The 23,266-nt window shown below is 46.3% G+C and overlaps 1 protein-coding gene across 2 annotated transcripts in view; it reads left to right on the top strand.

The window, feature by feature from the left end:
* LOC126473227 (ribosome biogenesis protein WDR12 homolog) overlaps window positions 1-23,266 on the top strand; it is a 61,098-nt gene that overhangs the window by 22,135 nt on the left and 15,697 nt on the right. Inside the window, exons 8-9 of one of the 2 annotated variants that reach the window (XR_007586421.1) lie at window positions 16,300-16,432; window positions 18,025-18,250. Coding sequence is in view for 1 of the 2 variants with exons in the window: in XM_050100142.1 (XP_049956099.1) it covers window positions 16,300-16,432; window positions 18,025-18,172 (281 nt within the window). In the remaining variant the exon portion in view is untranslated. Of the gene's footprint in view, window positions 1-16,299; window positions 16,433-18,024; window positions 18,394-23,266 lie in introns of those variants that run through there. The other variant, XM_050100142.1, reaches the window with a different exon arrangement.

Raw genomic sequence — 23,266 nt, 5'->3', positions numbered from 1 at the left:
CCCAGCCAGACCCTCCCAAGGCACAGCGTGCGAAGCCGTTGAAGAAAAAGGCTCCCAAGCAACCTGACATTGCGGTGGCACCTGTCCCACCGCCACCCTCAAACTCTGCGTCTGAGGACGAGGTGGAGATCCTGGCGTCCGCTGAGGACCTCGATCTCGCCAGTCCCTCCAGCGCCATGGAAAGCACTGGCGCAGGTGCTCACTTGGAGGCAGCAGGTGACCCAGCGGCGTAATCTGCCTTCCCAGTCCCGTCACGCCTTTCCCAGCCATGGACAACACCATCCTCCAGTGGAACTGCGGCAGTTTCTTCCACCATCTAGCTGAGCTCCGCCAACTTATCGGCCTTCACCCTTTTTCTGCATTGCTCTCCAGGAAACTTGGTTTCCAGCAATGCGAACCCCCGCCCTCCGTGGCTATCGGGGTTATTATAAGAACCGAGCAGCTTATGAAAGGGTGTCTGGTGGCGTCTGCATATATGTTCTTCACACTCTGCACAGCGAGTCTGTCCCTCTCCAGACGCCTTTAGAGGCTGTCGCTGTACGCGTGTGGACGCCACAGGCTGTTACTGTCTGCAGTCTTTACATTCCGCCGGATGGTGATTTCTCGCAGCATGTCCTGGCTGCATTGGTCGCCCAATTGCCGCCACCTTTCTTGCTATTGGGCGACTTCAACGCCCATAACCCTCTGTGGGGTGGGTCAGTGGCCACAGGTCGAGGCGCCATTGTTGAGCATTTATTGTCGCAGCTCGATCTCTCGCTGTTAAATGATGGTGCCTTCACACACTTCAGTGTGGCGCATGGCACCTACTCCGCCATTGACCTTTCAATCTGTAGCCATAGCCTCTTACCGTCTGTCCAATGGAGTGTGCATGACGACCTGTGTGGTAGTGACCATTTTCCGATCTTTTTGTCACTACCACAGCGCCACTCTTCTGGGCGCCCTAGCAGATGGGCTATGAATAAGGCTGACTGGGACTTGTTCTCCTCCACTGCCGCTTTTGAGCCTCTCTCTACCGATGACATTGATGCGGTGGTTCAATCGGTCACCACCGGCATCGTTACTGCCGCCGAATCTGCCATTCCCCATTCCTGTGGGTCCCCTTGGCGGAAGGCTGTGCCTTGGTGGTCGCCTGAGATCGCTGAAGCGATTAAAGATCGCCGGCGGGCGCTCCAGCGTCACAAGCGACACCCCTCCCTCGACCACCTTATCGCCTTCAAACGGCTGCGTGCGCGGGCCCGCCTCCTTATCCGCCAGGGCAAGAAGGAGTGCTGGGAGCGGTATGTGTCCACGATTGGCCTCCATGTCACTCCCTCGCAGGTCTGGGCCAAGATTCGACGCGTCTACGGCTATCGGACCCCTGCCAGCGTCCCTGCGCTCTCACTGAATGGAGCCGTTTGTACCGACTCCGACGTCATTGCATATCGCTTAGCAGAGCATTTTGCTATGAGTTCCGCTTCTACGAATTACCCCCAGGCCTTCCGCTCCATTAAAGAGCGGCTGGAACGTCGGAGCCTTTCGTTTCGCAGCAACCACCCGGAATCTTACAATGCTCCATTCAGTGAGTGGGCATTTCGCAGTGCCCTAGCTGCTTGCCCTGATACCGCTCCTGGGCCAGATGGCATCCACTGTCAGATGCTGAAACACCTTTCAGTGGACTGCCAGCGGCGCCTTCTCGATCTTTACAACCGTCTTTGGGTCGAGGGGGAGTTTCCGTCGCAATGGCGGGAAGGCATTGTCATCCCCGTTTTGAAACCTGGAAAGAACCCTTTAGAGGTGGACAGCTACCGTCCCATTAGCCTCACCAACGTTCTTTGTAAGTTGCTTGAACGGATGGTGAGCCGGCGCTTGAATTGGGTACTGGAGTCTCGGGGCCTTCTGGCTCCATCTCAGGGTGGGTTCCGTAAAGGCCGCTCCGCCGCCGACAATCTGGTGAGCCTGGAGTCGGCCATCCGTACTGCCTTTTCCCGCCGTCAGCACCTGGTCGCTGTCTTTTTCGACATGCGGAAGGCGTACGATACGACGTGGCGTCATCACATTCTTTCTACGCTCCATGGATGGGGTCTTCGGGGTCCTCTGCCGATTTTTATCCGCAATTTTCTGTCGTGTCGTACCTTCCGCGTGCAAGTCGCGGCCTCGTATAGTTCCTCCCACGTCCAGGAGAACGGTGTGCCACAGGGTTCCGTTTTAAGTGTCTGTCTGTTTTTAATAGCCATTAACGGTCTTGCTGCGGCCGTGGGAAACTCTGTCTCCGCTTCCCTGTATGCTGACGACTTCTGCCTTTATTACAGCTCTCCCAGCATTGCAGCTGTTGAACGTCAGCTACAGGGCGCTATCCGTAAGGCGCAGTCTTGGGCTGTAGCCCATGGGTTTCAGTTTTCGGCAGCCAAGACCCGCGTTATGCATTTCTGCCGGCGCCGAACAGTCCATCTTGAGCCGCGGCTTGATCTTGCCGACGAACTCCTTGCTGTGGTGGAGACCCACAGGTTTTTGGGGGTGGTTTTCGATGCCCGGTTGACTTGGCTGCCTCATATCCGGCAGCTTAAACAGACGTGTTGGCGGCATCTAAACGCTCTGAGATGCTTGAGCCACACCCGCTGGGGCGCCGACCGCTTTACCCTGTTGCGGCTCTACCAGGCGTTAATCCAGTCCCGTCTGGATTATGGGAGCCTGGCTTATGGCTCAGCATCCCCATCTGCGTTACAGGTGCTGGACCCAATTCTCCACAGCGGGATACGCCTTGCCACTGGTGCTTTCCGCACCAGCCCCGTGGACAGCGTACTAGTGGAGGCAGGTGTACCTCCCCTGCGGTTCCGACGCCAACGTTTGTTGGCCGCTTATGCTGCCCATGTTCTAAGCTCGCCTGGGCATCCAAATTATCGTCTCCTGTTCCCGCGATCGCTCGTCCATCTGCCAGATCGTCGGCCCCGGTCTGGTTGTACAATAGCGGTCCGCGTCAAAGAGCTTCTCTCTGGGCTTCAGGTTTTCACTGTTCCACCTACTTTCCGGGCTACTTTGCATACACCCCCATGGTGTGTTCGTCGCCCTTGCCTTCGGCTGGACCTGGCACAGGGCCCGAAGGACTCAGTCCCTCCAGAGGCCTTCCGCCGCCGCTTTTATTCTATCCTGGCCACGTATCAGGGCTCTGGTATTGTCTACACTGACGGTTCGATGGTTGCTGGTCGTGTCGGGTATGCGCTCACTCTAGGGGACCGTTCCGAACAACGTTCCTTGCCGGATGGCTGCAGCGTTTACACTGCTGAACTGGTCGCCATCTTTCGTGCCCTAGAGTATATCCGCTCCTGCTCAGGTGAGTCCTTCGTTATCTGTAGCGATTCCCTGAGCGGTTTACGAGCTCTCGACCAGTGTTTCCCTCGTTCTCGTTTGGTGATGGCTATCCACGAGTCTCTGCATACTCTCGCCTGTTGCGGCCGCTCTGTGGTCTTTGTGTGGACCCCCGGTCATGTCGGTATCCCGGGTAACGAACATGTTGACCGCCTGGCGAAAGAGGCCACCAGCAAGCCATCTCTGGACCTTGGCCTCCCTGAGACTGATTTGCGGGCAGTCTTCCGCCGCAAAATCTTGGCGCTATGGGACGAGGAATGGCGCGAACTGACAATGTCCAATAAACTCCGTGCTGTCAAGGAGACGACGGCTGTGTGGCGGTCATCCCTGCGAGCCACTCGCAGGGACTCGGTAGTTCTTTGCCGGCTCCGCATTGGCCACTCCCGGCTGGCACACAGTTATTTACTGCGCAGGGAGGACCCTCCTGTATGTCGCTGCGGGGCGGCTTTGACAGTGGCCCACATTCTGTTGGCCTGCCCCCTTTTAGCTGTGGTCAGGCAGACATTTGCGCTGCCTGATACGCTCCCTGCCCTTTTAACAGACGACTCCGCTCTGGCTGACATAGTTTTACATTTTATTCGGGCAGGGGGATTTTATCATTTAATCTGAGTGTTTCTGTTTTATTTTATTGTTTTGTGTTGATTCTGGCCTTTGGCCTATGATTTTACGCTGATTTTTTTAATGTGTTTCTAAGTGGTTGGCTTTTCCTTTTTTATTTCTATGGTCGGCCAACCACCGTCATTCTCTATGTGGTATTCGTTCGTTTTGTCTTGTCCTTGTCTGTTTCTCTTGTTCTGTATCGTCTGTGATCTCTTCTGTTCCTCGTTTTTATTCTCTGTGGGTGTTCTTTGTCTTTGGAAAAAGGGACCGATGACCATAGTAGTCTGGTCCCTTTAATCCCCCAACCAACCAACCAACCTCAAAGGGACAGGGTGCAGGGAAAGGCTCACGACATTGGGATCAAAAGCTGTCCCAAATGCTGCTGGACATCATTCTTTCCCATCTGACTCATAAGGGAGATATCATGGAGTTAGATGCATTGTATCCAGGCAGCCCCTCCACTCCCCCTCGCTCTTCCAGTGCTTCACCTCCCCAATGCAAAGATAGGGGTTAATTAAAACTGCACCGATGGCATGGCTTCCGTACTGCAATGGAACATGAATGTTTAGGACTCACATGGAGGAACTGAAACTCCTAGCACAGGCATGTCCCCTGTGCTTTTGTTGTGCAAGAAACGCATTATAAAGATACTGATGTCCCTGTGCTACAGGAATATATGCTATACCACAAGGATGACCTATCAGGGGGAAAGCACCAAGGGAGGTGTCGCAGTGTTTGTCACTACTCCTCTGCTCTCGCCATGGCTACTGACCTTCAAGCAGTTGCAGTTGAAATTCATGTGTGTCAAAGGATCACTGTTTGCTCGCTGTATTTCTCTCCGCATGACGCACTAGACTGAGGCTCTCACAACTCCCACAACTATTCCTCCTCCTGCGAGACTTCAATGCCCATCATGTCCTGGGGGCTCGACCAATACTTGCTCTCGGGGTCGGGTTTTACAGGGCCTCATGACATCTCACGAGCTGTGCATCCTCAATATGGGTACTCACACACATTTCCTGCAGTCCTCTGGTAATGAAAAAGGTTGAGGCCACCTTAGTCCTATGCACATTATTTTTCTCTTGTTTGATCAAGTAGTACTTCCATTGCAGATGAAGTCCTCACAGCTGGACCCAATGCATTGCAACCACACTTGCATGTCCTGTCAAAACATGACCAAATGTGTTACTTGTGGTAGGGATGCTCATGAAGATGAATGCCCACATCCTTTCCATGCTATATCAGTTGTAATGGCAACCATGCTGCCCCATCCAGTGAATGTCCCCTGTATCTTGAAGAGTGGGTCATCCAGGTGAAGGGAAAAAGTACCTCATCCTATTGCTCGGAAGTTGTTGGCTTGTTGAAAGCCCTGCATTTTACCATATGGCACCTGTAGTACCATTCTTGCTATGCGTTGCTCCATGAAGGACATGGCAATGCAGACTTGTGGTCTCCAATTCAGCACTGCAGTTGGAAAATTGCCCAGTATTGCAGTAACACCCCTGTCTCCCCTCCTACAGCTGCACAAGAAGCCACTAAATTTTCACTCTTGGTGGCAAAATCACCTGTTATGCAATCCACAGACCGGAAAGGACAGAAGGTATACTCCCATGAAGACTTTTTACATCCCTTCAGCCAACAAACATCTGAGTCTTCATCTGCCAACCGTAAAGGCTCTAAGAAATCTAATAAAGGCAAACAATCTCCTTCCTCAACTTGGAGATTGTCATCAACAGGCTCGCTGTGAGATACACTCATCTGGATGACCTCCATTTCACTGTTGTGTACTGTCTACTGTTCTTCTGCCCTGAAACCCATAGGCCGACCAAGGTAGAATGCCAATGTCTCTGTAGATCTCATGGATCCCCTCCAGCCTCTGCTCCCTGCAGCAAGGAATCTTTAAAGGTGGTACTTGGCAGCCCTGGTGACTATCATATTGTTTCCTTCTCCCCATTCCCCATTATGGCTCTTCTCAAGTTGACTCTTCTCCAATGGAATAGTAATAGCATTAGATCCAACAAGGAGGAATTGCAGCTGCTCATGGAGTCACAGCATCAGCTCATGTTCTGCCTCCAAGAAAAAGAATCGTATCTTTGTGACCGCTTTGACCTTCCCCCCTAGGATGGCATTCCATCTCAGGGGCGAGTCATGCTGATGATTTGGGATGATGTCCATAGCCAAACCATCTTACTGAACACTCAGCTGCAGGCTGTTGCAGTCCACATTTTCTTTCCTCGCTTCACCTTTTCACTTTGTAATGTCTATGTCCCTCCATCATTCTGTGTCACATGGTTGGACTTCGTTCAGTTTATTGGTCAACTCCCTCACCTCTTTTTGCTGCTTGGTGACTTTAACATGCACCATCCGTATTGGGGCTCTGTAAGAAGCTGTCAGAGAGGTGCCCTCTTGGCTGACCTTCTCAATCAACTCAACCTCATCTTTCTTTAACACTGGAGCTCCCATATTCCTTTCAGACTCAATTCACAGATTCCCATTTGGACCTCTCGTTCTGCATTGACCAGCTTGCCAGTTGTCTTGAATCGTTTGTTTTCTGTCACATGCTATAAAGTGACCATTTCCCATGCACATCCATTTGCTGACTCCTACCCTACCTTTGTGTAAACCCAATTGGCAGTTTTCTAAGGCCAACTGGAGGCTTTACTTTACTCTGACAACCTTTGACAAACAACATTTTGCCAGTTGTGATGACCAGCTGGAATACCCTATGAATGTTATCCTTACTGCTGCAGAATGTTTCATACCTCACCCTTCATCTTTACTGTGCCATGTCCTGGTCTCCTGGTGGACTGACGTGTGCAGCGACACAATTCGCATGTGCAAACGTGTTCTCTGCTTTTTTAATCATCGTCCTATGATGATAAACTGCATCCATTATAAACAGTTGGGTGCGCATTCCCCAATTTCTGGTTTGCTGTAGCAGATGATGTCATTCAGAACAGGGTGTCATCCTCTTCGCTACAGTAAATAACCCTGTTATGGTTGTCTCCTGCCAGGCATCTCTGGCTCCCTTTTCGCCGAGGACTTTGCAGTCTATTGCAGTTCCCCACAGACTTGTCTCCTTGAGTGGCTTCTTCAGCAATGTCTTGATTGTCTTTACTTGTGGCGCATCAGCAATGGGTTTCTTCCACTGTCTTTACATGTTGAGCCTATTGCTCTTTTGTTCACTGAAAGTAAAAAGTTCCTGGGGCTCATGCTTGTTAAAGAACTTCTTGGTCCTGCCACGTGTCTTACCTGGCTGCAAGCTGCACACAGTCCATCAGTGTCCTACATGTCGTAAGCAGTACTTCCTGGGGTGCGGATCAGACTACCCTCCTCTGTTTGTACCAGTCCCTTGTCCATTCGAAGCTAGACTATGATGTTTCATTTATTTGTCTGCACATCCGACCATCTTATGCCGTCTTTGTATAATCCACCATCATGGAGTATGTTTGGCCACTGGTGCCTTTTACACCATCCCTATAATGTGTCTCTACACAGAAACCATCAAACTACCACTCCCATACTCAGTGGAAACACATGCCATTTGTGTACCATGCTCATCCACCCATCCTGTGCCCTCTTTTTCGATGACTCCCTTGACTGCAAGTATGGACCATGCCCTTTTTCTCTGTTACCTCCCAGGGTTTGCTTTCAGATGCTGTTCCGGCAGCTTAACTTCACGTTACCTGCCATGTTCCCGATGGGTGTGAACCCTTCACCGCCTTGGCTTCATGCAGTGACCTGTGTTCATCTTGGACTTCATTTACTTACCAAGGAAACTACTTTGGATTCGATGTATCGCTGTAAGTTTCTCACTTTGCACGAAACTTGGCGTTAGCACCTTTGTGTATATTGATGGCTCTAAGACTGACTGTGGTGTTGGGTATTGACTTCTAGAACACTGCTCAGTATTCACAACGAAGTTCTTCGCCGCTACCAGGCCACCCAGTACCTACAAACACACATTGTTTTTAATTGTGTCATACCATCAGATTCTTTCAGCACCACTCAGAGCCTCTGTGTGCTGTACACAGTCCATCCCTTAGTGCAACTGGTCCAAGAAAACTTCCAGTTGCTCGCTGTTACGGGGCCCCTATGATGTTCATGTGGGTTCCTGATCACATAGGTCTGATGGAAAATTAGGCTGCTGACGCTGCTGCCAAGGCTGCAGTCCTCCTACCTCAGCCTGGTAACCCTTCCATCCCTCTGGATGGCCTCCATATCGCCGTCTGTCAGCAGGTGGTGTCATTTTGGCATCACCAATGATCCCCTCATGGGAACAACCTCCAGGAAATCAAACCTCTCCCAACAGCTTGGCCGACCTGCTCTTGGCCCTCATGTTGCAAGGAGATCATTTTAACTAGGTTGTTTATTGGATACTGTCTTTTTAGCCATCACATTTGTTAATTGGTGATCCCCCACCACTTTGTGCTAGTTGTCATCAACCTTTGACAGTTTGCCATACCCCACTGAATGCCCCCCCCCCCCTCCACCCCTTTTAACCAGTTATGCTCTAGTGTATGTTTGTGTCTGAGTTATTGGCCATTTTAGCGAATAATGCGTGGGCTGTCAACTGTGTTTTACTTTTTATCCTTTGTAGCAATGTTTCAAAGAACATTTAATCTTTGGTCTGGGACCTCTGCTGTCTCTATGACATATTTTCTAGACCTTTCTCCTAGTGGAAGTCCTTGTTTTTAGCTCTCTTTTTCCCACTTGATAGGGCTTAATGTGTAGTTGATTTTAACTTATTTTTCTTAATAGTGTTGTAATGTTATGACATGGGCACTAACTGTTGTGTCTGTTAAACACGCTGCTCTCCAAAACAACAGGACAGATATTCATGAAGTTTTCACACATAATTTGAGCATAACTCAGGGCAGCACGCAGGCTTTATTTCATCAAAATTGGATTGGTGGGGGGAGGGGGAAGATGTCATGATTTATATAAAACCTTCTGCTCAGCATAGTAATTTAGATGTTTTAATCATCCTGTTGTTATACACCAAAGACCCACTGTTTCTTATGTAGGAAAAACAAATTAAGTAAATTTGCTTTGTGATTTGGGTGCCTACTCATTACATTTTGATTTTGTTCTGTTTACAAATAAAATAAACCTATTAAATGGTAGTCTTATTGAATATACCAGAATGGCTAAAACATTGAGGGATATGCAGTCTGGAGAGTCCCATGAAGATTGTGAGTGAAACTTGTTGCAACTCGAGACCATCAGGCTTTAACTCGCTCTTTGGAAATGCTTGATTGAGAGGACCATACGTTATTTCACTCCTCAGAACCCTTCACTCACAGAGCCTTGAAGTTACTTCCCTCCAAAGTAACATCATAGAAGAAGGAATTTTGATGGGAAGTGGCTCAGGCACACGAGTTTTTATGTTCCTAGTCACACTTATTCCAAACCCCCCCAGGGTGTTCACGGTCCTTTCGTGAGCACGTGCGTGGCGAGCACAGGGCACTGAGCTATTGCAGCCTTCCTTCTTTCCCAGGCTGCATTTCCTTTCCCTTCCCCTCCTTTCCTGTCCTTGCTCCTTCCCCTCCGCCCTCTCCTCTCCCTCTCTTGGTGTCCTTGTTTATGTTGGCCCTGCTAGCCTCCTTGTTATGTTGGCTATACGATTTGGTTTTTTTGCGTCATTACCTCATCCTTTTGGCATCCTCTGGGGTTTGACCTCCATTATTAAATTAAATTTCTATTTCGTAGTGTGAGCCATTTGGGGAAGAGCACCTTACGTAGTTTCTCCAACGTGTGCCGTCCTAGTTCCTTAACGTCGTTGTCTGATGCTAGGATACATAGCCAGCACGGTAGCCAACCCATGTGGTGTGGTCTCTATGTACCCTTTTGGTTGAGCCCCCTGAAACCACAGGGATCACACTTCTGATACCTGACCTGTGACCTTCTCATGTAAGCCTAGGAATGGTTGCTTGTCATCCTGGAGCATTGGAACTCCCGGCAATGGCCGCTGTGCCAGGCGGCCCTTTGCTGTGGCTGGGTGGCGCCCGTGTGGAGAGCCCCTGATCGGAGTGGATGGTATCAGGGCGGACACTATGCAAATAAAATGTATAAGGGTTCAGAACTCGGGCCATTCTTCTATGGCCGTCTCTTTGAATGGAACTGATTGTTTTAGTGCTGCTTCTTCTGCCCCTTCAGCCATCCCTTCCATGGTTACCCCCTGGGAGGAGGATCAGGCTGGTCGGCTAGTGCGAATCCTTTCCCCTGCTATCTGGTTTGCACCAGGACGGATGGGGATGTTCCACCAATACTAAATCTTTATTTTTTGTGGAACACATTGAAGACAAGTTTGGCGAAGTGGACTCTCTGAGCAAGATGCGGTTGGGTTCGTTGTTGATCAAAACTGCTTCAGCTGCCAGGTCTGTGGCCCTTCGTGCCTGTGACCATCTTGGCACAATTCCTGTGTCCATTACCCCCCCCCCCCCCCCCCACCACCACCAGTCTTTGAATATGGTACAGGGTGTAATTTTTCACAGGGACATCATACTTCAAATTGATGAGGAACTTAGGGACAATCTAGGACAGCGGGGTGTTCACTTTGTTCGGCATGTTCAGAAGGGCCTGAAGGACAATCACATTGATATTTGTGCCTTTATCGTAGCCTTTGAAGGGGATACATTCCATGAGGTCTTTCCACTGTTCGCAGACCCCTCTCTGTGGTGACTTTAAACGTCCACTCCATGAGGGGAGTACCTGTGTTCCCCCTCCTGTGTGTGTTAATTGTCATGGCAATCATTCTCCAGGTTCACCAGATTGCCCGGCTTATAAGAAGGAAAAGAAGATACAGGAGTATAAGTCCCTTGATCATTTAGCCTACACTGAGGATCGTAAGAAGTACGCAGGTCTTCATCCAGTGTCAATGACGTCTAGCTAGGCTTTAGTTACATTTTCACCCCTTCCTCCCCCCAGTCACGAACCCCTCGCCTTCCCCCCTCCCCTGCAGTTCCCACACCCTCCCCTCCTGGCGCCGCTCCTCCTTCCCAGCTGGAGAAGAGTGTCCCACTTCTTCAGCATCTGCCGGTCAAGGGCGCCCCTCTTGGGACACCCCCCCTCTTCCCTGCACCTTCCAGAGCAAAGATCTGCTGCCACATGACAACCACGAGAACCACAATCTGTGGGCCCTCAGTTAACCCGCTCTCATTCTGTTCCACATCTTGCTGCAGCTGGCTCCTTTTTGCAGCACAGCCCTCCTCGAACTCTAACAGAAAAGAACAACAAACATAAGTCCTGGGACAAGGAGCCTCTGGTGTCGCCAGAGGTCCTCTCCCCACCTTCGCAACCTGACTCTGACCTGCTGTTCATGGATGTCGTCCCCTCCTTGTCGGTGACAGACGGTGACCAGGCGGCATGACTGGCTTTACCCTGTTCACCCCCTATTTGAATCATCGTTCTGTGGTTCTCCAATGGAATTGTAAAGGATACCATCATCTTCCGAAGTTGAAATCCCTTATTTCGTTTTACTCTGCAGCTTGTGTGGTTCTACAGGAATCTCATTTTACTGATTATCACTCGCCGGCTCTCTGTGGGTTCCGTCGCAATCAAGTCGTCCCCCTGCGGGCCTCTCGTGGCGTTTGTATTTTGGTCCATACGTACATTGCTAGCATATGGATTCCTCTTCAAACTACATTGGAAGTGGTTGCTGTTAGGGTCCACCTGGACTCTGGGGTCACAGTTAGCAATCTTTATCTCTCTCCTGACAGGACTCTTACACCTGCTGCCTTAACTGCCATTCTTCAGCAACTTCCTCCTCCCTTCCTCCTTCTCGGGGACTACGACTTATGTGTTCTTAGTTATGGCTCCCCTACCATTTCAGTGCTGGTCATGGTACCTTTTCTGCCATTGATCTTTCTCTTTCTTTTCCCCTCCCTCCTCCCTTCATTATACTGGTCGCCGCACGACCACCTTCGCGATAGTGACCACTTCTTGTTGATTCTCTCGCTCCCTTCCCACTCCCCGATGGACAGGTTACCTTGTTGGTCTTTCCAATGCGCCAATTGGCCTCTGTATACTGCACAGGTCATTTTTTCTCCCTCTTTGTTGGGTTGTATTGATGACGTCCTACGTGACGTGTCTGATGCGATTGTTTGAGCTGCTAGCTTTGCTATCCCACGCTCATTTGGACCATTTCGCTGCTGACCAGTCCCGTGGTGGAGTACGGCCATTGCCATTGCCATCTATGATCGCTGTCGAGCTTTGCAACCCCTTAAGAGGCACCCATCAACTGCCAATCTTATTACCTTTAAACACTTCCGCGCCAAAGACCATTACTTAATCAAATGGAGCAAATGGGTGTGTTGGGAACGGTTTGTTTCTTCCCTTGGTTCTACTGTTCTCGGTTCTATGTTGCGGGTATGGGCTACACTTTGCTCTCTCCAAGGTTGCCATCGGCCGTCTACCCTCCAGGGCCTTCCCCTCCCAGATGGTCTTTGCACGGAGCCGTTGATTCTCGCGGAACATCTAGCGACCCATTTTGCAACAGCATCAGCATCAACCTCCCATCCGGCTGCTTTCCTTTACCAGGAACAGCAGGCCAAAGCTTCCGCCTTACGTTTTACCCCTTGTCAGTCAGTATCTTACAACGAACCTTCTACTGAATGGGAACTTCTTTCCGCACTTTCTTCTTCTCATGATACGGCCCCTGGCCCAGACTGCATTCATAACCAATTGCTTCAACATCTCAATGCTCCACAATGACAGCATCATCTCTCGGTGTTTAACCATATTTGGCTCCAATGTGACTTCCCTTCTCAATGGAGGGATAGCGTCATGGTTCCCGTCCTTAAGCCTGGTAAGAGCCCACTGTTTGTTGAAAGCTATCAGCCAATTAGTCTGGCAGACGTTGTTTGCAAGTTACTTGAACAGATGGTAGCCCGTCAGCTCAATTGGGTCGTTGCATCTCGGGCTCTATTTGTCCCCTTACCTGTGTGGCTTCTGAGAGGGACAGTCTCCGATCGATCATTTACTTCCCTTGGAATCCACAGTTTGACAGGCTTTTTCCCAGCACCACCATTTCGTTGCAGTATTTTTCAACCTTCACAAAGCCTATGACTCGGCTCGGAGCCATCCTATCTTACACTTCATGAGTGGGGTCTTTGGGGCCCACTCCTGATTTTTATCCGCCAGTTCCTGTTCCATCGGTCGTTCACGGTTCGGGTTGGTACTGTTTTTAGTTCTCCAATGACCCAGGAGTATGGCATCCCATAAGGTGCCATATTGAGTGTACTTCTTTTCCTCATTACTATAGATTGACTTGTGGCCTCTGTCCGTCCTTTGGTCACCCCTGCTCTGTATGTGGATGATTTCTGCATTTGGGTCAGTTCCTCTTTCATGGCCTCTGCAGTGCAGCAGTTCCAGGGTGCTATGCGGTGTGCCTCTTCATGGACCCTCTCACACGGGTTTCAGTTCTCTCCTTTAAAATCACGGGTGGTCCACTTCTGTTGCCATACTATGGTACACCCTGATCCAGAGCTCTACCTCAGTTCATGATTACCTGTGGTCCCACAGTTTCGTTTCCTGGGTCTTCTTTTCAACAACAAGCTCACTTGGCTGCCTCATATCAGACTTCTGAAGATAAGATGTTTTCGTAAACTCAATGTCCTTCACTTCTTTGCCCACACCTCTTGGGGTGCGGATCGTTCCACTCTCCTCCGCCTTTATTGGGCTTTAGTGCTGTCTCGCTTGGACTCTGTCAAGTTTATGGTTCAGCTGCTCCTTCCACACTGCACCTCCTGGATCCGGTCCACCATCGTGGTATCCGTTTGGCCACCAGTGCCTTCCCTACTAGCCCTGTTGATAGTCTCTTGGTTGAAGCTGGGAATCCCCCCTCCCCCCCCTTTCTGTTCGGTGGTCCCAGCTTCTGGTTTATTATGCAATCGCTGTCCGTTCCTCTCCCACTCATCGTTGCTATTCTATCCTGTTCCCAGACCAAGAACATTGCCCACCTGATTCCTGCCCTCGGGTGGGTTTACCGGATGGGCTCCGCCTTGTCTTTTCACTGTGATTTTCAGCTTCCTTCTTTGTCTTCTCTCTTACATCCCTCCCCCCCCCCCCCCCCCCCCTCCTGATTAGTTCCTTGGCCGCGGATTTGAATGGATCTCTGCCAAGGTCCGAAAGAATCCATTCCCCCGATGGTGTTGCGTTGTTTTTTCTGCCGAATTTTATGGGAGTTTCGGTATGCTGTTGTTTTTTACACCGATGGCTGTAAATCTGCTGATCTTGTGGATTATGCCTTCACGTGCTCTGTTGGCGTGGAAAATCATCTCCTGCAAACTGCATGTGTGGTGTTTACTGCGGAATTGATGGCAATTTCCCAGGCCCTTACCTTTATCAATCGGTCCCAACTCAACCGCATTTTCTGCTGATCTTGTGGATTATGCCTTCACGTGCTCTGTTGGCTTGGAAAATCATCTCCTGCAAACTGCATGTGTGGTGTTTACTGCGGAATTGATGGCAATTTCCCAGGCCCTTACCTTTATCAATCGGTCCCAACTCAACCGCATTTTTGTTATGTATGGGCCCAATGAGTAGCCTTCAGCCTATTGACTGTTGTTTTTCCCACCATCCCTTGGTCTTCACCATCCATGACCGTCTCACTGATCTTCGCCATGCTGCTTGTTCAGTTGACTTCCTTTGGGTCCCTGGCCTTGTGGGTATCCCAGGTAATGTTTTTGTTGATTGTTTGGCTGAGGGAGCAGTCAGTTACCCACCTTCTTCTGTAACCCCTGCTGCGGCGGATATCCAGCTTCATATCAAATCCCACTTCACACAATCATGGGCCAACTCTTGGGAGGCTACCTCCCTGTCAAATAAACTTCATGCGATTAAGGTGACCCATGTTCCGTGGTGTTCTTCCTTCTGCCCCTCTCGAAAGGACTTTACCACCCTATGTCGTCTCCACATCAGCCATATCAGGCTGACCCATGGTTTTCTTTTGCATAATGAGCCACCCCCACTTTGTGGTTGTGGAGCCTTCCAGTCAGTAGCCCACCCCGCACTTTACCCTTAATAGTGGCAGACGGTTGAACAGGTTCTCTGCTTCCTCTGTGAAACTGGTTTTTATTTCAAGTTCTAAGGTTTTTAATCTCCCTCTGGAGTAGGGGCAGGGTGGTGAAGGTTGGGGTCTCTCTCACTGTAAGCTGTATTTGGAGATTCCTGACTCCCCTCCCTGGCCAAGATCCTCTTTTCTCTTCCTTTTACTCTGTTTTTATTGCTTTTTAGATTCGGTTAGTCTCCTTTTACAATACGCACTTCTACATTCTAGTGGTTGAACGCTTTTGAATAGCAGGTGGTCTTGCCTGTACTGCATCAGAGGTGGGATATTTCTTGCGTCTAGCATAGCCTTGGGGTTGCCCACTTGCTGACTTCCCTCCTTTTGTTTTCACCATTGACAACACAACTGCACTTTTACATTTTTTTAGCCGTTTACCTTTTATTGTTATGACTCTTTTGAGATGTAAATCCGTCCGACACAAGGGATTGATAACCTTGCTGTTTGGTCCCTTAAACCCCAGTCAGCCAAGCAATTTATTCCCAACAATTTACCATTTCATTTTAAATGTTTACAATTTCCCATGACCATAAACAAAAACAAGGCCAGGTGCTGCATGTAGCAGGTGTGGACCTTAGTGTCAGCTGCTTTTTGGACAGCCAGCGCTACAGGGCCCTCCCCTGTGTAAGTGAAGCAAACCAGCTCTTCATTCATGTCCCCCAGTCACACTACTTCAGATGTTTTGTACAAAGAAACCTTATAAGTCAGAAATAAAATCCACAAGTTTGAAGTCTCAAACACAGCTATAGATAAATGAATAAATAAATACCTGAGAAAAGTTGGGTTTCTTAGTCTTTCATATGCCTCAAAACAGTATAGTATAAACGTAACCTATTGTATGTGTAAAAATTATTGATGGGGTTTTTTCTCATATGTGTAGATAATATGTTGTCTGCATAAATTATGGTTGCAATTTGTTGAGGCTATCAAGAATGATTGCTAATAATTTTTAGTGTTGATGAGTTTGTATAGAAATGCCCTCATGTAAGGAACTTGTTAAAATGACAACAATACTCTGATTTTGAGATTAACATTCATGATTCCATCAGTTGACAGTTTTATGATAATCATATACCAATTTGTTTGTTACGCAAATGGCATGTGTACTTTAACAATTGAGATTCCTGTGGAAAAAAAAGAAAAACAAAAAATTTTTGAGGCTAATTTTTGTCAGGAATCATGTTGACTCTTTAACTGGAATTACTTCATTATATATTTTTCTTGAGCATACAGAAATGTTGCTGAAAAAGTGAATTAATATTGATTTACGCTTCCTGTCCATGTTACAGAGGGTTCCTTAATCAAAAACACATTTACCTCACACACACAATGGGTGCAGAGTGTATGTTGGTCTAAAACTGATGAACACCTTTTTGTATCTGGAAGCTATGATCAGGATATGAAGCTTTGGGACACAAGAAGGTAAGCCTGGGTCTTTCACTGTTCTGTTATGGTAGCAAAGTAATATAAAACATAAACTATCATTATGTAATGCATTTGGTAGGTACCCTTTTACAATTGTGGGTGGCAGAGAGGTACATTTTTCCTTGTAAGTGGAGCAAACATTTGTAATTCGATTCGAGCCTGTGTAAAATCCCATCAGCATCAACAAATAAATTAAAGAAAATACCATGTTATGGAATACTGCAGTATATCAACTTTAATGACTGCCTTGTTCATTGAACAATGCTATCATGTTATTTATAGGTGTTTGGGAGAAAAAGGATTCACTATTATTTGGTCAAGGAACTTTTAGATTCTCATTTGTTAAATAACTAATAGTATATTTATGAAGTGTTATCAAGTGAAGCAGATTCATAAAATCTGTTATGTAGAGGTTAAATGGAGGACCAGAGTTTGTCGAGATGATCCTGGGAAAACAAGTCTGTGTTTTATTGGCAGGTCACTTAGAACATGTAACAGATCTACTAAGGAGACTGCCTACACTATGCTTGTCCGTCCTCGTTTAGAATATTGCTGCGCGGTGTGGTTTCCTTACCAGGTAGGACTGACGGAGTACATTGAAAAAGTTCAAAGAAGGGCAGCACGTTTTGTATTATTGTGAAATATGGGAGAGAGTGTCACAGAAATGATACAGAATTTGGGGGTGGACATCATTAAAAGATAGGCATTTTTCATTGCGATGGAATCATCTCACGAAATTCCAATCACCAACTTTTTCCTCCGAATGTGAAAATATTTTCTAGACACTGACCTACATAGGGAGAAACGATCACCACGATAAAATAAGGAAAATCAGAGCTGAAATCAGAGCTCATACAGAAAGATGTGTGTTCGTTCTTTCCGCACACTATACGAGATTGGAAAAATAGAGAATTGTGAAGGTGGTTCAATGAACCCTCTGACAGACACTTACATGTGATTTGCAGAGTATCCATGTAGATGCAGAGGTCAGATATCCCAAGTAATCAGAATTTTTTGCAACATGTCTACTACTGCAATTTTTGAGATACTGCCCAGACGTTAACATGAAATAATTCGAAGTCATGCTGACAAAGTAAGAATCAGTTGGTTTCGTCAGTCGTAAATTTTTTGGGTGATGCTTCAAGTTATTTGATTCTGTACAGTTGGCAAAGGATACTGTTATACCATTAAATATTATTTAGTAAATTTTGAGAACCAATATTTAACATTTAATTCCATGACTTCCGTAATGCATCTCACAAAATATGGTAACAACCAAATGAGAGAGATCCTTTGCATACAGTGTGTGTGAATGAAAGATGAAAGTGAGTGAACAAATGTGATAATGTGTATTTTGCACTATGCACTGTCCAGTAGACTCTGATATTTATATTTGGAAACAGTACTTTTCTACAGCGTGTGAGTGTACAGTTATTTATCTCATTTTGTCCATTTCTTTGTGTGTGAAAAGTCATTGACTGGTCGTAGTTTCCTTTCCATTTTTATTACCGTATGTACTAATGAAAATGCATGTAATTCTAATAATGTTGTAGTTTTTGCTGAAGCTGTGGATGTACTTTTTGTTGCAGTCCAAAGGCACCTTTGTATGATATGAGTGGACATGAAGACAAGGTGCTATGCTGTGATTGGTCAAGACCTGATCTTGTGGTGTCAGGTGGTGCAGATAACACTGTCCGTATTTTTAAAACAAAACATATCAAGGTAGAAGAGATGTAATAAGTAACAGATCTTAAAGTGCTAATAATGTGCAAAAGACAACACTACACAGTAGGTGTATAACCAAGATGAGCTACGGTAATTACAGTACCATGCAATAATAAATGTATATAGTTAAAGATGAGGCCAACATACATCTCAGTTGAAGTACAGTAAATTTAATTTCAAAACATGTATTGAACCATGAATATAGTATTGTGTTGTGAAATGATTTTAAATTTTATACTGTTTTAATCACGAGAGAGAGAGAGAGAGAGAGAGAGAGAGAGAGAGAGAGAGAGAGAGAGAGAGAGAGAGAGAGAGAGAATGAATATCCTTGTTCCATTATTTACCTGTCTCCTGTGTTACATCACAAAATGTGAACTGGGCATTATATATTTCTTGTTATGTCCCCATCTTTACAATTTATATAAATTTGAGAATTTGCCTGCCAGCACTTGAGCTGAATAAAAGTGTTCCATATTTGACAGTTAAGATTTGTATCTGTCAGTAGTTCACAAGTTACTGGCCTTCAGTGAAGTGTATATGCTTGGAAAAACTTATAAAAATTGTGTGCGTGTGGCCACAACAATATTCATTTGTTTTTATACTGCGAGAAGTGTTTTGAGTGTAACACCATTTAAGCATGGCTCAGTGGACCAATGGACAAATAAATTAGTATAAATGACAGTGGAAGTGATCTATGTAGTGATAAAGACAATGATACTGACTGTTTCTAAAAAAATGCTTGAAGAAAGTGAAGAAGAAATGGCTGGTTGAAAGGATGAATTAAGATGAGTTTCATCAGTGAAACATGCACAATGTGGAGAAGGTTGGAAATGGGAAGAAATTGACAGCTGCATTGTGGTGAAATAGTTGTAGAATCAATTGGTTGTGAAGCTAACTGCTGTGCTGCAGACTTTATTCAGTAACATACTGTTCTACAACCACAATCTAGGCTTCTCAACTGGGTAGATATTGATACAGATGAGCTTTTTTCCCATTGTAGTTGTTGGAAATTTTTCAGAAGCCATCCATAAAATCTTATTTCAGTAAGCACCTTGCTTTTGAACACACCCATTTTTTTACAAGACTACACAGAGACAGATTTAAGCTACACTATGTGATCAAAAGTATCCGGACACCCCGAAAACACGTTTTTCATATTAGGTGCATTGTGCTGCCACCTACTGCCAGGTACTCCAGATCAGTGACTTCAGCAGTCATTAGACGTCGTGAGAGAGCAGAATGGGGTGCTCCGTGGAATTCATGGACGTCGAATGTTGTCAGGTGATTGGGTCTCATTTGTGTCATACGTCTGTACATGAGATTTCCACACTCCTCAACATCCCTAGGTCCACTGTTTCCGATGTGATAATGAAGTGGAAACATGAAGGAACACATACAGCACAAAAGTGTCCAGGCCGACCTCATCTGTTGACTGACAGAGACAGCCAACAGTTGAAGAGGTTCGTAATGTGTAATAGGCAGACATCTATCCAGACTGTCACACAGAAATTACAAACTGCATCAGGATCCACTGCAAGTACTATGACAGTTAGTCGGGAGGTGAGAAAACTTGGATTTCATGGCCGAGTGGCTGCTCGTAAGCCACACATCACGCCAGTAAATGCCAAACAATACCTCACTTGGTGTAGGGAGTGTAAACATTGAACAATTGAATAGTGTAAAAACGTTGTGCAGAGTGACGAATCATGGTACACAATGTGGCGATCCGATGGCAGGGTATGGGTATGGCAAATGCTCAGTGACATCACCTGCCAGTGCGTGTAGTGCCAACCGTAAAATTCGGAGGTGGTGGGGTTATGGTTTCATTGTGTTTTTCATGGAGGAGTCTTGCACCCCTTGTTGTTTTTTTGGCACTATCACAGCACAGGCCTACATTGATGTTTTAAGCACCTTTTTGCTTCCCACTGTTGAAGAGCAATTTGGGGATGGCAATGTTTCAACACGATTGAGCACTTGTTTGTAATGCACGTCCTGTGTCGTAGTGGTTGCACGATAACATGCTTGTTATGGACTAGACTGCACAGAGTCCTGACGTGAATCCTGTAGAACACCTTTGGGATGTTTTATAAAGCCGACTTCGTGCCAGGCGACATCAACAGACAACGATACCTCTCCTCAGCGCAGCAGTCCATGAAGAATGGGCTGCCATTCCCCAGGAAACCTTCCAGCATCTGATGGAATGTATGCCTGCGAGAGTGGAACCTGTCATCAAGGCTAAGGATGAGCCAACACCATATTAAATTCCAGCATTACTGATGGAGTGGCTGGATACTTTCTATAGTACACTACTGGCCATTAAAATTGCTACACCAAGAAGAAATGCAGATGATAAATGGGTATTCATTGGACAAATATATTATACTAGAACTGACATGTGATTACATTTTATGCAGTTTGGGTGCCTAGATCCTGAGAAATCAGTACCCAGAACAACCACCTCTGGCTGTAATAATGGCCTTGATACGCCTGAGCATTGAGTCAGACAGAGCTTGGATGGCGTGTACTGGTACAGCTGCCCATGCAGCTTCAACACGATACCACAGTTCATCAAGAGTAGTGACTGGCATATTGTGACGTGCCAGTTGCTCGGCCACCATTGACGAGACGTTTTCAGTTGGTGAGAGGTCTGGAAAATGTGCTGGCCAGGGCAGCAGTCAAACATTTTCTGTATCCAGAAAGGCCCGTACATTACCTGCAACATGTGGTTGTGCATTATCCTGCTGAAATGTAGGATTTCGCAAGGATCGAATGAAGGGTGGAGGCACGGGTCGTAACACATCTGAAATGTAACGTCCACTGTTCAAAGTGCCGTCAGTGAGAACAAGAGGTGACTGAGACGTGTAACCAATGGCACCCCATACCATCACTACGGGTGATATGGCAGTATGGCGATAACAAATACCGCTTCCAATGTGCGTTCACCGTGATGTCGCCAAACACAGATGCAACCATCATGATGCGGTAAACAGAACCTGAATTCATCCGAAAAAATGACATTTAGCCATTTGTGCACCCAGGTTCGTCATTGAGTACACTATCGCAGGCACTCCTGACTGTGATGCAGCGTCAAGGGTAACCACAGCCATGGTCTCCGAGCTGATAGTCCATGCTGCTGCAAACGTCGTAGAACTGTTCATGAAGATGGTTGTTGTCTTGCGAACGTCCCCATCTGTTGACTCGGGGATCGATACGTGGCTGCACGATCCGTTACAGCCGTGCGGATAAGATGCCTGTCATCTCGACTGGTAGTGATGAGGCCGTTGGGATCCAGCACGACATTCCGTATTACCCTCCTGAACCCACGGATTCCATATTCCGCTAACAGTCGTTGGATCTCGACCAACACGAGCAGCAATGTCGCGATATGATAAACTGCAATCATGATAGGGTATAATCCGACCTTTATCAAAGTCGGAAACGTGATGGTACACATTTCTCCTCCTTACACGAGGCATCACAATGAAGTTTCACCAGGCAACGCTGGTCAACTGCTGTTTGTGTATGAGAAATCACTAGGAAACTTTCCTCACGTCAGCACTTTGTAGGTATTGCCACCGGCCCCAACCTTGTATGAATACTCTAAAAAGCTAATCATTTGCATATCACAGCAACTTCTTCCTGTCTGTTAAATTTCACGTTTGTAGCACGTCATCTTCGTGGTGTAGCAATTCTAATGGCCAGTAGTGTAGATAATGGTGCTCGTACAGGTTGGACTGTTTACCCCCCTCCCCTCCCCCTAGCAGGAGCTATTGCACACGGGGGCACATCAGTAGACCTAACTTTTTTCTCATTACACGTAGCAGGTGTTTCATCTATTCTTGGTGCAGAAAAATTTATTACAACAGCAATCAATATACGATCAAAAAGTATAACTCAAGAACAAAAACCCTTATTTGCTTGATCTGTTGCAGTTACAGCCCTTCTTCTTCTTCTTCTTCTTCTTCTTCTTCTTCTTCTTCTTCTTCCACTTCCTGTTTTAACAGGAGCTATTACTGTACTGTTAACAGACCAAAACCTAAATACATTGTTCTTTGACCCTGCAAGATGGGGAGACCCAATTCTGTATGAACACTTATGATTCTTTGTACACCCAGAGGTTAACATTTTAATTCTTCCAGGATTTGGAATTATCTCACATATTGTGTGTCAAGAAAGAGGAACAATTGAATCATTTGGAACATTAGGTATAATTTATGCCATATTATCAATTGGATTAATAGGATTTATTGTATGAACACATCATATATTCACAGTAGCAATGGCTGTTGATAAACGAGCATATTTCACATCAGCCATAATAATTATTGCTGTACCAACTGGTATTAAGGTATTTAGATGATTAGCTAAATTTTATGGAACTAAATTAAACTTCAACCCACTATTATTATGAGGTCTAAGATTCATTTTTTATTCACAATTGGTGGATTAACAGGTCTGGTATTAGCAAATTCATCCCTTGATATTGTACTCCGTGATACATATTATGTAGTAGCTCGCTTCCACTATGTATTACCCATAGGAGCAGTATTTGCAATTATAGGTGGTGTTATCCAACGACACCCATTATTTACAGGACTAACCATGAACAATACATGATTAAAAATTCAATTTACAATTATAGTTATTGCAATAAATTAAACCTTTTTCCCCTCAACACTTCCTAGGTCTAGCAGGAATACCACGAAGATAGTCAGACTACCCAGACACACATACATCATGACATGTAGTCTCAAGAATTGGACCAACAATCTCCATGGTAGGAATCATCATATCTATTGTAATTATATGAGAAAGAATGGTTACAAATTGAGCAATTATATTTAGTGCTAATATAAGGAGATCAACAGAATGGTTACAAAATAACCCCCGCTGCAGAACATAGTTATTCAGAATTATCATTAATTTCTAGATTCTAATCTGGCAGAGTAGTGCTGTAGAATTAAGCTCTACAAATAAAGGTTTGACCTTTTATTAGAAATACATAATGGCAACATGATCAAATTTATCACTTCAAGATGGAGCTTCACAATTAATGGAGCGATTATCATTTTTCCATGCCCATACTATAGTTGTATTATTGCTAAT

This window comes from Schistocerca serialis, chromosome 4 (assembly GCF_023864345.2).
Source record: "Schistocerca serialis cubense isolate TAMUIC-IGC-003099 chromosome 4, iqSchSeri2.2, whole genome shotgun sequence".
Classification (NCBI taxonomy): domain Eukaryota; kingdom Metazoa; phylum Arthropoda; class Insecta; order Orthoptera; family Acrididae; genus Schistocerca; species Schistocerca serialis.
The sequence above is the reverse complement of the archived record's forward strand: the minus strand, read 5'-3'. Positions and strand labels throughout refer to the sequence as shown.